Raw genomic sequence first — 14,380 nt, 5'->3', positions numbered from 1 at the left:
CATCAAACACATTGCACTGTTGTCACAATAAGAGATCCTCGAGACAAAGCCTATAGGGCATGCATGTTCATGGGGGCATGATGGTCTTTCAGCAAAGATGGCTTGTGGGCCACTTCTTAGTTTCAAGAAGTGCTTGTATGAAGAAGGCCCACTTCTCACAGTGGGCTTCTGGGTCTACTTTTGTGCTCAGCTGGTGCCCTGGGCAGGCAGAAAAGTATTTCCCCAGCTGTTCGGTCCCAGAATCTGGAAATGGCATTGGCTTTGGCAATCTTATTTTTGTGGGGGGAGGGGTGGTTGGCATACTGGGGATTGAGCCTGGGGGCACTCCACCATTGAGCTGCTAAGCCACATCCCCATACCTATTTGTATTTTATTTAGAGACAGGGTCTTACTGAGTTGCTAGTGCCTCACTTTTACTGAGGCTGGCTTTGAACTCACCTTACTGAGGCTGCCTCAGCCTCCCTAGCTGCTGGGATTACAAGTGTGCATCACTGCAGCCAGCTGTCTTAATCATATGCTTTCTAAATGCTTTAAGGTCCCCTATCCTGGGTGACATTTTAGCTAATTAATCATGGGTTGCTGGCACACTCATTCCCTTTCTCAAACATCTTTTAAACCCAAGGAAGTGACAATTGAAGGAAAAGTTATTTATAGAAAGACAAAGAAGGCAACTTAAATTTGCATTAAAGCACACATCCAGAGTCTAAAGTGAATTCTAAATACAGGAAACAGTGGATGTGGTACTCTTGATCTTCTTGACACATTTGTCTAGATTAGCAGGCAATGAAATTTGTTAACCAGGCTTCTTACTAACAAAACAATCAAACAAGTAAACAACCACCACCATCACTGTCAGGCTTCTGGATAGAATTCCTGGCTAGATGTTACCCAGGCAATCATATTAGCAGGTGGAGCTGTATAAAATACCTTATCTACTGGATTGCAAAGTTTCCAGGATTTCTGACAATCTGAAATCTTGATAATTTGGAGGTTAGAGACAGATATGTGATTTTCCAGACCTGTAAATAGGATCCATGAGAATTTGGTCTTGGCACTTTATCTTTCATGTGGGGATGGGAAGGGAGCATTTAAAAACTGGAATCTCCAAGAAGATGATACGTTCATTAAAGTAAGTATTGTTTAGGCCAGCATGATGTAGGCCAGTGGTTTAAAACTTTAGTACAGTAACGATCCTTGGAGATTCTGTGAAATACATTACTTTGCTTATCTGCAAAGAACCTGAGAATCTGTGACCTGGTGATTTGTATTTTAAGAAGCACTTCAAGCAAGTTTGATGTGGAAGATTGAAGAATCCCCTGAGATACACTGGTGTATGTGCAGAATATTGGGGGATTCCCTAGGAAGCTGTCTGTCTTCCAGATGATCCAGGGGTTCTCATCTTGATGCTTTTGTCTTGGGTTTATTTGTACATATTCAAAAGTGATATTTTTCATTTCTGATGTTTGTGTGTGTGTCCTTAAAGGGACGTTGGTAGGTGCTTGGTGGAAATATGCTGGCATGCCCTACACATAGAAAACCATGATCCTGCACGTGAATGAGCTGCAGCATAAGCAATCTTTTGTTTTTACTTTCTATACAGCAATGCAGAGTCTTCAGAGAAAAGATTCAGAATGAACAGTTTTGTGTCAGACTTTGGGAAACCTCTGGAGCCAGACAAGGTGTTTTCTCGCCAGGGCAATGATGAGACCCGGTCTCTCTTTCACTGCTACATCAATGAAGTGGAACACTTGGACAGGGCCAAAGCCTGTCACCAGACCACAGCCATCGACAGCGAGGTCCAACTCCGGGAAGCCATCCAAGGAGGCAGGCAGCCAGAGGAGGAGCTGAACAGGCTCATGAAGTTTGACATCCCCAACTTTGTGAACACAGACCAGAGCTCCTCCTTTGGGGAGGATGATCTTCTGATTTCCGAACCACCCATTGTTCTAGAAAATAAGCCAGTTGCCCAATCCTCCCACAAAAACCTAGATTAACACATGCTCTGTGTCTTCCTGAAGATGTGGGTTCTGTCTTTGTATGGCATGATATCTCCATCCACCAAAAGCGTTTGTGTGTGTGTATGTGTGTGTGAGAGAGAAGAGAGAAAGGGAGAACGCCCTAAGAAGAGAGCTGATGTTTTGCTTTTTAACACATTTGGGAGTTTTTTTTTATTATTATTAAAGTGTTTATTTTAAGCTATCTCATTTTCCTTGTTGAAAAATTTGGCCAGATGCCTCACATCAGCACTCCTGAGGATTAGCACACTGCTTTCTAATCTGACCCTTCCACCATTACTCTCCCTTTAGCAAGTTGCTTTTCCTCTCTGGGCTGCCACATTTTTAGTTTTCAGGGGTTGGGTCTGGAGTAGATGATCTATCCCAGCTCTAATATTCTGTGAATTTATGGCTTTGCATCCAAGACAAGCTGAGATATGCATAAAGCAGTATAAACTAGGCACTCCTATCTCTTATGGAGTTCTCAAGTCTCTATATCTTTCAGTCAACCCTTAACTGAGTCATGCTTTAGTCAGAGACCTTTACCAGGATGTCAGGAGACTCACAGTCACTGTGGCCAACCTGACTGCTGGGTTGTGCTAAAACAAATTTTCTGAGGTTCTCCAGCCACCCATGCTTAAACCTGGGGGTAGATCTGTTCCCCTTGGAATGAGTACCAACTCATGGGACCTCACATAGCATTTCTGTCTCAAAGAAATGCAGGGAAGTTGTCAGCTGAGTTGGTGGAATACCTTCTGTGTATCTGTGTTGGCGTATCTGTTGTCACACAGTGCTGTACCTTTGGCTTCAGAACAACACCACCACAACTATACATACATGTGTGTGTGTGTATACATGTAAACACCTATATACATATGTATGTATGTATACACATATACACACATATATACACAATTTTCCATGCTGTCTGTTACTTGGCAGATGTGTACATGACAGCCATCTGTCTTTGAACTGAGATGGTCAGGGTGTTGTACATAACAAACAGATACCCAAGGTAGTCTGGATTATGTTAACATGAGGGCAACACAGAGTTAATTTCATGAAGGAATCAAATGAACTGCTCGCATTAGAAAACAACACCATCAGCTGTATGCATGGCCAGCTGCTAATCACTTGGTGGCATTTTCACTGTGGATTTATTCACCACCTGTCTTGTTTAAGCTACAGAATAAATGCATATGACCACACAGGAATCTTCTCTGGTTCTTTATTTTCACACATCCAGTTTTTTATCCTAAAAAAACTACTTCACATCTGTAATGCCTCCTAACTTCTTGCAGTAGATAGTGCTGACTCATCCTGGGATACAAGTAACCTTAGTCATCCATGGAATTTCATTTAGGAATTATTCCACCAAAATAAATCCCTTTCCCATAATGTCTTTTAAGGAAATATTATTCTTTAAGACTCTATCACTAAACAGTAGAACAAAGCATGGGTTATTTATTATAATTAAACCTAATTTAACTAATTCTTAAAAATAGATACTGGCTATTTCATGAATATTTTTATTCAAGAAAAAAGCAAGAATGCTGATTTCATTAATTTATAATATGAATATTATTCATAATTTACTTAACCAAATACAAATTCTGGACTATTTCTTATTAAGGTTGATTTTAAGGTATCTCATTTAGAAGTATATTTATTAAAAGACTAAATGATATTCAAAAGTTGGAAAAACATTTTACCATCATTTTTATGAACTAAGTGTTAAGAATTATGAAGTGTCTAAAGTTTTACCCCCTTATAAGTTAGCTTGTCACTGTGTCATGGATGCTTCCAGAGAAACCAAGAATCCTAGTCAGAGAGACCAAGAACTTTATTACAGCATAGCAGGCTGCATGTGCTTCATATATACAGGGTTTCTAGGTTTGTTTCCTAATGCTGCTGTAACAAATTATGACAAATTCAGTGGCTTTAAGCAACCCAAATGTATTCTGTTACGGAGTATAGAAGTCTAAAATAGTCTCAGTGGGCTAACGTCAAGGTTTTAGCAGGGCTCTGTTCCACCTGCAGACTCTGTGGAAGAATTCATTTTCTTACATTTCTAAGTTCCCAGAGGTTGCTTATACTCCTTGACTTATGATCCATGTCACTGTGACCTCTTCTGTCACTGTCTCTGACAGCTGTACCTCCCCTGCTTTTATAGAATTATGGTGATGACATTAGATTACCTAGGATAATCTCCTCATTTCAAGATTCTTCACTTTATCATATCTGCAAAAATTTCTAGAAACCAACAGACACATGAAGTGCCTATTGGTCTTTCTTTTACCCCAAGGATTCATGTCCATTCTACATGCAATATATATTCACCTCATCCCAACATACTCCAAAGTTTCAATCAATTACAGCATCAGCTCAAAGCGTAATACATTAACTATATCTTATCAGCTAAAAATTCCCAAGTTTCTTTATCTTAACCATCTAAGTCAGATATTGGTGAATCTCAGGTCTGAGCCACCTTGGAAAAGGTAATCTCCATCTGTGGACCTCTAAAACTAGAAAATAACTTATTTGCTCCCTAAACACAAGGTGCAACAAGCACAAGATACTAGCTATAAATATTCCCATTCAAAAGAGAAAACAAAAGAGACATCAGTCCCAAGATATTTCAAGTTCAACTGAGGATATTCCATTGGGTTGACAGGCCTGGAATCTCCTGTGGCTTGTGGCTGCATCTTCTGAGCCTGAAGCTCACTCTTCCTTGTTATTGAAAGGTGGTGCATGTTTATAGCTGAGTAGTTTCACCAGCCTGTTTCCTTCATGTAGAATTTTGGGTTTCTGATAGCCTTCCTTTGCTTTTGTGCCTTTCAGTTGGCAGTATTGACTGGTATAACACTTTCAAGAACATTGCTGGTCTCCTGAATATATCACAGGAACTCATTCTCTTAGAGGGAGACTCCTCTATGGATCATTCCTAATAAGCTTATCTCTATTCCCAGACTTTTCTCATTAAAATGAAAAGATCATAAATCACACTCCTAATCTTTTCAAAGAGCTCTTTGTGTATTTAGATATTCTACCTTTTTATTCCTTTCAAAATTCTAGCAAAGTTGTCATAACTTTCACTTTCTCTCCTTAGCATGATTCCCTGAGAGTGAATTTTTAAATTTTAGTGTCTTTTGGGATCTGAATAGTCTTAGAATTTCCCAAATCATCAAGTCCTGGTTCCTTTTCATTTCACAGTTCTTCCCTCAATTTATCTTTTTCATCTTTCATCTTACTGCAAGCAGCAAGAAAAAATAATCAGGCCTAATATTTAAGACTTTGCTTGGAAATCTCCTTAGCTAAATATCCCATGTTCATTGTTCATGGATTTTATTTTATTATTACTAACTGCAAGGCACAATCTCCTAAGAACTCTGTCACTATGAAAGAAGGATCCCCCTTTCCTCTAGTCTCCAATCATATGTCTTTCATTTCCACCTGCAGCACCTTTAATGCACATATTTGTACCAATGGTCTGCTCATGATTTAAGTGTATCATGAAACATGTTTTTTCCCCCTACCATGCTTACCATTCCCCTCTGAGTCCTCACTAACAGACTCATTAGCATCTATACTGCTACTGACAGTCTGCTTAAGGCAGTCTAGGCAGTTTCTATCATGGTACCTCAAAACACTTCCAAATATAGCCCTGAGATTAACCGACTTCATGTTTTAGCAAGGGCTGCAAGCAAATCTACTTGAACTTTACTCCTAAAGGAGACATTATCTTTTTTAATAATAGATATTAAACAAGCCTGATTTCTGCTGGAGGAAAACACAATCTCCATCTTCTAAGATCATTCTCTCTCCAAACAACAATGAATAGACAATTGAGACAAAAGCTATACGAAATATAGAAACTGATAGTTCCCTGGAGAACTGTCTCCTAAACCTAAAATGAATAAAACGTATATTGTATAAGTCATCTGGATTTTTTAGAAAAAGACAACTTTGAAGAAATCTCAAAAAGAATTAGGGTGCTTTTAAACATTCCTGAATTATTTTTCAGAGATGCATAACCACCTCAGGTTAAATTCAGGGAATATTTCCCCCACTTTTGATAGCAGTCTAAGATTACCAGAACACAGACTGTGTATATGAAGTGTTTCATTACTACTGAAATAATCTTATAGCAGGACAATAATCCACAATGCCACCCAGAAATGGTGCTTGGTAGAAAGAGAAAGCCTTTATGTAGGCCAGGCTTTTAGGTATCTTAAGGGAGGTGACCTCAGCCATCCCATGATCAGAGGTAGAAAGTTGGTAGCCTCTGCTGATTCTTGAGGCAGACCCGTTTGGGATATAAAGAGTATACTATTTTTCCTAAAAGTTAGGGCTTTTGAATAAATTTTGTGAAAACTTGTGATTCCAGGTGAGGGCAAGCCTTGGCAAGTTCATTTTGTAACTGTATAGCTAGTGAGAGAACTCTAAAGAAATATGCCCAACTTGGGAATTACATATTTCCATTTCAAGAGAAAACAAGTTCTAGGACTGGGGAAGGCATCTCATGGAGTTCAGAGATAGTGAGGAGGGATATGTTCACATTTGTAGAATCTTTTCCACTCTGGTGTCTATGGGCAAAGATTCTTCTTCCTCCTTTTCTGCATCTTCCTACTGTATGCAATCAGAGAATCTATTTTTCTCATTCCTCACATAGGCTACAGATTTTATATGCTTAGGAGACTTTGTCTTAGTTTGCCTTGTTACTTCAGGAGTTAGAACTGGCCCCTGGGAGGTGGGGTTGGGTGGTCCATGTAATTATAGTTTGCTTTTTAAATGAATGAGAACCTAATTTGACCCATATTGCCTTGAGTGTGTATTCATAATAAAATTAATAAAGATGGATATTAAAACTTTAACACAGTATTAAACTTCATTTCAAAAACATATCTTTGGACAGCAGACTATAGTCAAGTATAAGAATAGGGGAGTTTGTACACAGGTATGTCTGAATTGTACCCACGGAGTCTAAGACCTCCCACAAGGAGTTTGGAAATGCCAGTCTTTGCCAGCGAAATGATGAGGATGAATTGAATTTTAAAAATATAATAAGTAGAAAGACAATTACCTAAGCCTTAGGTCAGGTTCCACAGAAACACAGCCTCAGATGAAGATTTCTATTGAAATGATTTACTGGAAGGGGAGGGATGGCAGCAGCTCAGGCAGGGCAAGCTAGCAAGAATGTCATCTCAGGGCTGGGGCTGTAGCTCAGTGGGAGCGCGCTTGCCTTGCATGTGTGAGGCATGGGTTCGATCCTCAGAACCAGTTAAAAATAAGTAAAATAAGGTATTGTGCCCATCCACAACTAAAAATATTTTTAAAAAAGAATGTCATCTGAGCTGGAGATGAGACTCATTCTGATCTCACAGGAAGCTCTGTGGCACAAATTGCACAACAGAGTCAGACCCCTCTTGTGGCAGACATGCCCTTTTTATCATTGTAACTTAGTTTCAGCTTTGATTAAGGATAATTCTTGAGAGAAGGGAACACTGGCCAACATCCCCAGTAGCTGGGAATGAGTGCTGGCTAGTAAAGGAATAGCACCCATTACCAACAATAATGGGCAATGTCTCTTAGGCTCTAATTCGCCTTTGTGCTACGTTAATCTTAGTAATCTTGTAACCCTTCTATAAAAATCCTTGATACAGAAATCTCCAAGATCTTTTTGCAATGTAAGTAACTTCTTGTTTTAGCTAGCATTTTCACTACTGTGACTAAAAGATCTGATCAGAATAATCATAGAGGAGGAACTATTATTTGAGGGCTCATGGTTTCAGAGGTCTCACTCCCTAGATAGCACTCTATTCCTTAGAGTTCAAGGTGAAGCAGAACATCATGGCGGAAGAATGTGGCAGAGGGAACCAGCTCACATGATGATCAGACAGCAGAGAGACTCCACTCGCCAGATACAAAATATATACCCCAAAGCCACAACCCCAATCCCACCTCCTCCAGCCACACCCTACCCACCTTCAGTTACCACTCAGTTAATCCCTATCAGGGGATTAGTTCCCTGATTGGGTTAAGACTCTCATGACCCAATCATTTCTCCTCCGAACCTTCTTGCATTGTCTCATACATGAGCTTTTGGGAGACACCTCACTTCCAAACCATAACACTTCTGTACTCAAATCCTGCACTGGCTTCTCATTTCATTGCATGCAGAAGCCAGAGTCCTTACAATGACCTCAAAGTTAATCTTTGTCTCCCCACACCACCATTACAGCCCTTCCAATAGCTTTTATGCAGGGAGTCTCAGTAAACCAAGTGGAAAGGTGGTATGGGTCAAGCAAATTTTAGGAATAACAACCTGGAAATGTTGCACCAAGAGGGTCTACGCCTGGGATTAGCCCCTTTTCTGGATATTAGAATTTCAGCTCTTTAGGGAGCTGTACCATCAGCTCATAAGCTGACTAGTCTGGCTTTAAGTCTCTTCTTTATTGACCCCTGGAAACTTCTCTTTCCCTCTTGCTTAGCTCTGTATCATTTTTGTTGTTGCTCTGTCTATCTAGCATTATTAAGAATTTTATTTAAATGAGATCCAAATCAGCTTAGTCTATCATGTCTCCAGAACTGGAAGAACACTCCTTTCTTCAGTTCTCAAATATCTCTTTGATGTTTCTTAGAAATATATTTTAGTATATTTCACTGATGAAAATATCATGTTTTGTCTATCATCTCCTCTGTGTCCTTGAACTTATTAAGGGTTAATTATTTTATAGTATTTATAAAAGACTGTGCTTTAATTTCTTCCATACCTATAAAAGCATTATCTGGGATATATGGAAAATAGGTTTTAAACTTTTTAAGAACAGTCCAACAATTTTCCAAAATGGTTGCACCACTTTACATTTCTCAGTCAATGTGGATTCAGTTTGCTCAACTTCCTTATCAGCATGTTGTAACATTAATCTTTTAAATTTTATGCTTTCTAAAATGCATGTTTACGAGTACCTTGTGTTTTGATTGCATTTACTTCATGACTAATGGGATTCAGCATCTTTCCTTCTGTTTATTTTCTGTCTGTGTATCTTTGGGGAAGTACTTTTTCAAGTTTTTGGATAATTGAATTATTAGATGTCTGATTATTAAATTTTGAGAGCTCCGTCTGGAAATAAGTCCTTTAACACATCTGCAAATAGTTTCTCAAGATTTTTGGCTTTCTATTTTCATTTGCTTAATTCTGTCTCCAAAGAGCAAACTTTTTTCATTTTGATGACATCTAATCTTCAATTTTTTTTTTAATTTCAGTAGTTTATAGTTTTGGTGTCATGTCAAAGAAATCTTTGCTGAACCCAAGGTCATACAGATATAATTATCTAGTTTTTAATATAAATTTTATAGTTTATAATCTATTTTGAGTTTTTCTTTATATGTATGAGATATGAGGGTTTCTAACTTCCAGCACAGTTTGTTTAAAAGACCCTTTTCCCCACAGAATTGTCTTTGAATCTTTATTGAAAATCAGCAATCTGTATATGTGTTGGACATTCTATTCTGTTCTATTTCCACCCCCCATGTTAATTCTACTTTTCCTGATTACCATAGATTTGTAATAAATCTTCAAACCTTGGTCTTATTTATAGCTGTTTTGGCTATTTGGCATCCTTTGCATTTCTATATGAGTTTTAAAATCAGTTTATAACTTTCCTTTCTTATATGCAGTTCTGCCCCAATTCTGCCCATTTCTTAAAATATAAGTCCAAAGCCACCTTTTCCAAATAAATATCTCAAGAAAGGAGATACTTTCTCCCATGCTATGTTCACACTTCACAATATTCTTATTGTATCTATTCATATTTGGCTATATAATTATGTCTGATCTTTCCTACTACACAGTAAATTTCTTTAGATCAGAATCTTGGCATCTTCTCTATGTCTGCTGAAACAAACAGCGAGTTTTATTCTTTGCTGCAGTAAGCCTTGCAATAAGAGACCCATGGAAGACAACTAGCTCATTTTCATCATATTGATAAGGAATCTAACAGATTTAGAATTGTTTATTCTGTTGTTTGATATCTCCAAGATGTCTCAGTCTTTATTATTTCTATTGCACTACTGCACATTCAAAGAATAATGAGATACTTATTTTCCAAATATTCAAACGTACTCTAATTGACTCATGAATGTGATTATATGCAGCTGTGTTTTAACAAGCTCTTGTTAAAGTCTTCTCTCATCATTGTACTCTTGGGGGAACATCACAGCCTTAAAGATATCAATGATATCTTTAAGGGAAGCAGTAAGTCTATTCAGACCAACTGTATTTCACAGGTCTTCCAGCTCTACTCTACCCTTCTCTTTGATAAAAATGCTGTTATGCTTTAATCCTCTGAAAGCCTGTTATTAGGAAGAGTTTTAGTCTGGGACATACTTTTTAGGGGAGAAATACAGTCCAGTGAGATCTGGCAGCCTGGGAATGTGTTTAGTCTGAACTCTTCCATACTTATTAGGAACAAACACAATGAGAAAATTGTTTTAGTGCCTAACAAATTAGCAGTATGACTGTATTAACTATGAGTAAGAAAATCAGCTTCCCATTGTCCTCAGGCATTATGCTGATGTGACACTCACCTCGTTGGTGTAGGTTTTTTTCTACAAGCAATTTAAAGCTAAGGTCACTTATGAATCATTTTTTATGTTCTTCCTAAGTCGTTCCACATTCATGACATCTGGTGAGACTAAGTGAATCCTATTTATTTACAGCACAGCACTAATCTTCAATAATGCGTCAGGTTTGTTTAAAGGCTAGTAAACGATTTATCAGAAGTGCTCCCAGATTTTTGTACTAAAGTAGAATCTTGGTTAATGGTTAAAGAAAACTCACATTAAAATAGTTAATACAGTGTTGTAAAATTCAAAAGTAAATCTTGGTTGATTTTACTAAGCACCATAACATCAACGCCTTTTGGTCCATTTCTGTGGCCCCTTTGTAGTGGTCCCCTCTTTCTCAGTCATGAAAGGGCTGTGTCATCATAGAACTGATTCTTATGGAAGATTTTAGGGAAATAAAGAGAGGATCACAGAAGGGATGTGTGTCACAGAAGGACATTAGGTGCTGAATACTTATCTCATTAAGAGAAGGACATAATCATGAAAACCTGGTGAGGCAGGAGGAAGATGGGTGGTGGAAAGGGGAGGCTGAAAGCAAAGTTGGAAGCAGATTAATAGATGGCTTGAAGGAGGGGGTGTGTAGTAAGCAGAACAATTCCTCTCCCCAGGATTTTCACCTGCGAAGATGTTATTGTGCACAGCAAAAGGGTCTTAGCAAGTGTGATTAAATTAAAAATCTTGGGGTATGGGGATAGGACAGAGATTCTGTATCATCCACGTGGGTCCAATCTCATCACGCGGCAGGGCCTTAAATTCAGAGAACCTTTCCCAGCTGAGTTTAGAGTCAGAGGGCAACATGGCTGCGGAAGGATCTCAGAGAGAGATGGAATGAAGACAGACGGACGAAGGGAGGCACAAGCCAAGGAGTGTGCGTGGCCTCTAGAACCACCGCAAGGTAAGTAGTCAGAGCTTGTCCTAAGCTCCCATAAAGAACACAGGTTGCAGAAACTCTGACTTAAAGGAGAACAGCACCGAACCTCTGACCAACAGAACTGTAAGACGATACATTTATTTTGCATTAAATCATTACATGTGTGGTGATATGCTGCAGCGGCAATGGAAAATTAATATAGGAGGATTGATATGTGAGATTAGAGGTCTGGTATGGCATGGAGAAGGGAAGGCCAGGGTCAAACTGAGACAACCCTTCAAGGTTACAGAGGCTTCCTGGCGTTAACACCTAAAGAACAACAGGGTGAAGTGAGAAGGTGGTATGGGTCAGGCAGAGTTTTAGGAATAACAACCTGGAAATGTTGCATACAGTTTGGCAGGAGATGCGTATGGGGTAAAGGATCTGGTAAGCCCCTACTGGAAAAGCAAGAAAAAAATGGTGATAGGGCTGTAGTCATGGAAATGGAGACTCAGATACAGTGGTCCCTCAGTATCAATGGGGCATTGGTTCCAAGACACTCCTTGGACTCCAAAATCCTCAGATGCTACAGTCCTTATATAAAATGGTGTGGTATTTGCATATAACCTATGCACATCCTCCCTTATAGGTATCTCTAGATACCTATAGGGTATCTCTAGATTACAACACCTAATACAATATAAAACTTGATATACTGTATTGTTTATGGAATAATTGCAAGAAAAAGCCTGTTCAGTACAGATGCAGTTTTTTTTCCTCTAATATTTTCAGTCCATGTGTTGTTGAGTCCATGCACGCAGAACTTGTGGACACAGAGGCTGACTCTTTAAGCATTGTTTGTAAGCAATTGGCTACAGGTTTGATCTTTCTGCATTGGGAAGAGTAAGTGAAGGATTCCTCAAAGTTTAAAACTGGCTGACTGGAGACATTGAAACCCACGGAAATGGACAGCTGGTTTTAAGTCAGGGGTTGGGGTACGGGGCAAAGAAACTGGTTTTAAACATTGAAATTTTTGAGGACCGTGGAATTGGATACAGGAGCTGCCATGCAGGACAGAGGAAGGATAAAGAAGTTAATCCTGTTGTCCTGCTGGATAGTTGTTCCTGAGAGCAGTTTTGTTCTCTGGGAGCCTGAGAGGAGGGGAGAGTTGAGTTCATAGAAAGCCAAGGGACAAAGGAATGATCTTAATTTTTTAATCTTTTGCTGTCCCTACTATCTGTGAAAGGCTGGGCTGCTGTGAAGACTCTGATCCCAAACCAGGGGACTGGGCACTTGTCCCTTCTCATTAGGGCTCCTTTCACCCATGATGATATTGTTCTCATGGACAGCCCCAAGATGATGGGATCATTCCACCCAGTTTTTTTTTTTCTTTTTCTGATAAAGCCGTTCAGAAATAACTCAAAATTCTTTTCCTTGTGACTTCACTTTTATCTACCTCACAAGTTTTCCCAAAAAAATACTTTCCAAACTCCAAGAAGAAGATACAAAAAGCATGTGTAGTTTCATTTCTATTATCTGTCCTCTGTAGCTGCATAAGTTTTCTCATTGAGATGACAATACTACAAGGTGGGATCATTGGTGGAGTGTCCAGGAGGAGGTCAAGTGCAGGGCATCCTTTACTGAGATGAGTTGATTTGGCCAGACTCCCACTGTGGTCTTGACATTTTCACTTTCTGGCTTCAAGAAGGTGCATGATGCACAATTAACCTGTTATTTTTGTTTGCTTCTCTAGAAGTACTCCATTTATTTTTTACCTAAGCTTACTAAGGACTCAATTTTTTTTTTCTAATAAACCTGATGCTCCACCTTTTCCTCCTCCTATAGAATAGATTTTCCATGATAAAAACTTTTCCTTAATAAACTTAATTCTTACCACAATCCTTAGGTTTGAGTGGGAAAGAGAATTGTTTTCCCTTATTTGTACTATTTAGGTGGTTGTGATTGAAGCTTTCAGCAAACATAGAGAAAGAAAAACAGACCTACTATGATTTATACTAAGAGAGTGGGGGAGAAATAGGTTAATTAGGGCTAGAACCTAATCCTTGATCAATCAGGTGGATGCTAAGAAATTATTCATGTTTTTTTTTTTTTTTTGCCAGTACTGGGGATAGAACCCAGAGGGAAATCTAACACTGAACTACACCCAGGCTCTTTTTCTTTTATTTTTTTTCCTTTTATAGTAAATTATATTAATTTTCCCCTTGTAATAATATAATTTTTCCTTCTTAAATTCTTTTTAGATAGACATGACATTGGAGTGTATTTTGACATATTATACATACTTGGAATATAACTTGCCATTCTTGTGGTTGTACATAATGTGGAGTTTCACTGGTATGTATTTAGGAAAGAACATAGGAAAGTTATGTCTGATTCATTCTATTGTCCTCCCAATTCCCATCCTTCCTCCTTTCTCTTTATTCCTGTTTATCTAATCCAATGAACTTCTATTCTTCCCTCTACACCCTGTTATTGTGTTTTAGTGTCCACATATCAGAGAGAACATTTGGCCTTTGGTTTTGGGGGGATTGGCTTATTTCATGTTGCATGATAGTCATCCAGTTCCATCCATTTATTGACAGGTGCCATAATTTCATTCTTATATTCCATTGTGTATATGGACACCAAATTTTCTTTATCCATTCATCTGTTGAAGGGCACCTAATCTGGTTCTTCTTTTTTTATTATTTATTTTTTTGGTGTAGATGGACACAACACAATGCTGTGGTGCTGAGGATCGAACCCGGGTCCCGCCCGTGCTAGGCGAGCGCTCTACCACTGGGCTGGTTCTATAGTTTAGCTATTGTGAATGGAGCCACTGTAAACATTGTTCTAGCTGCATCACTGTAGTATACCGATTTTAACTCCTTTGGGTATATACTAAGGA

General features: G+C 38.7%; 1 protein-coding gene across 2 annotated transcripts in view; it reads left to right on the top strand.

Annotated features, from left to right (window-relative positions):
• The window catches only part of Mrap2 (melanocortin 2 receptor accessory protein 2), a 47,581-nt gene extending 44,379 nt beyond the window's left edge, over positions 1-3,202 (top strand). For both annotated transcript variants that reach the window (XM_046431975.2, XM_046431971.2), the window contains exon 4: positions 1,601-3,202. In XM_046431975.2, coding sequence (XP_046287931.1) covers positions 1,601-1,994 — 394 coding nt within the window. In that variant the 3' untranslated portion in view covers positions 1,995-3,202. The remainder of the gene's footprint in view (positions 1-1,600) is intronic.
• Positions 3,203-14,380: the final 11,178 nt, after the last annotated feature.

Source organism: Marmota monax, unplaced genomic scaffold (assembly GCF_021218885.2).
Source record: "Marmota monax isolate L192 unplaced genomic scaffold, Marmota_monax_Labrador192_F-V1.1 WCK01_AAM20220418_F8-fsc00013, whole genome shotgun sequence".
Taxonomy (NCBI): Eukaryota; Metazoa; Chordata; class Mammalia; order Rodentia; family Sciuridae; genus Marmota; species Marmota monax.
The sequence above is the reverse complement of the archived record's forward strand: the minus strand, read 5'-3'. Positions and strand labels throughout refer to the sequence as shown.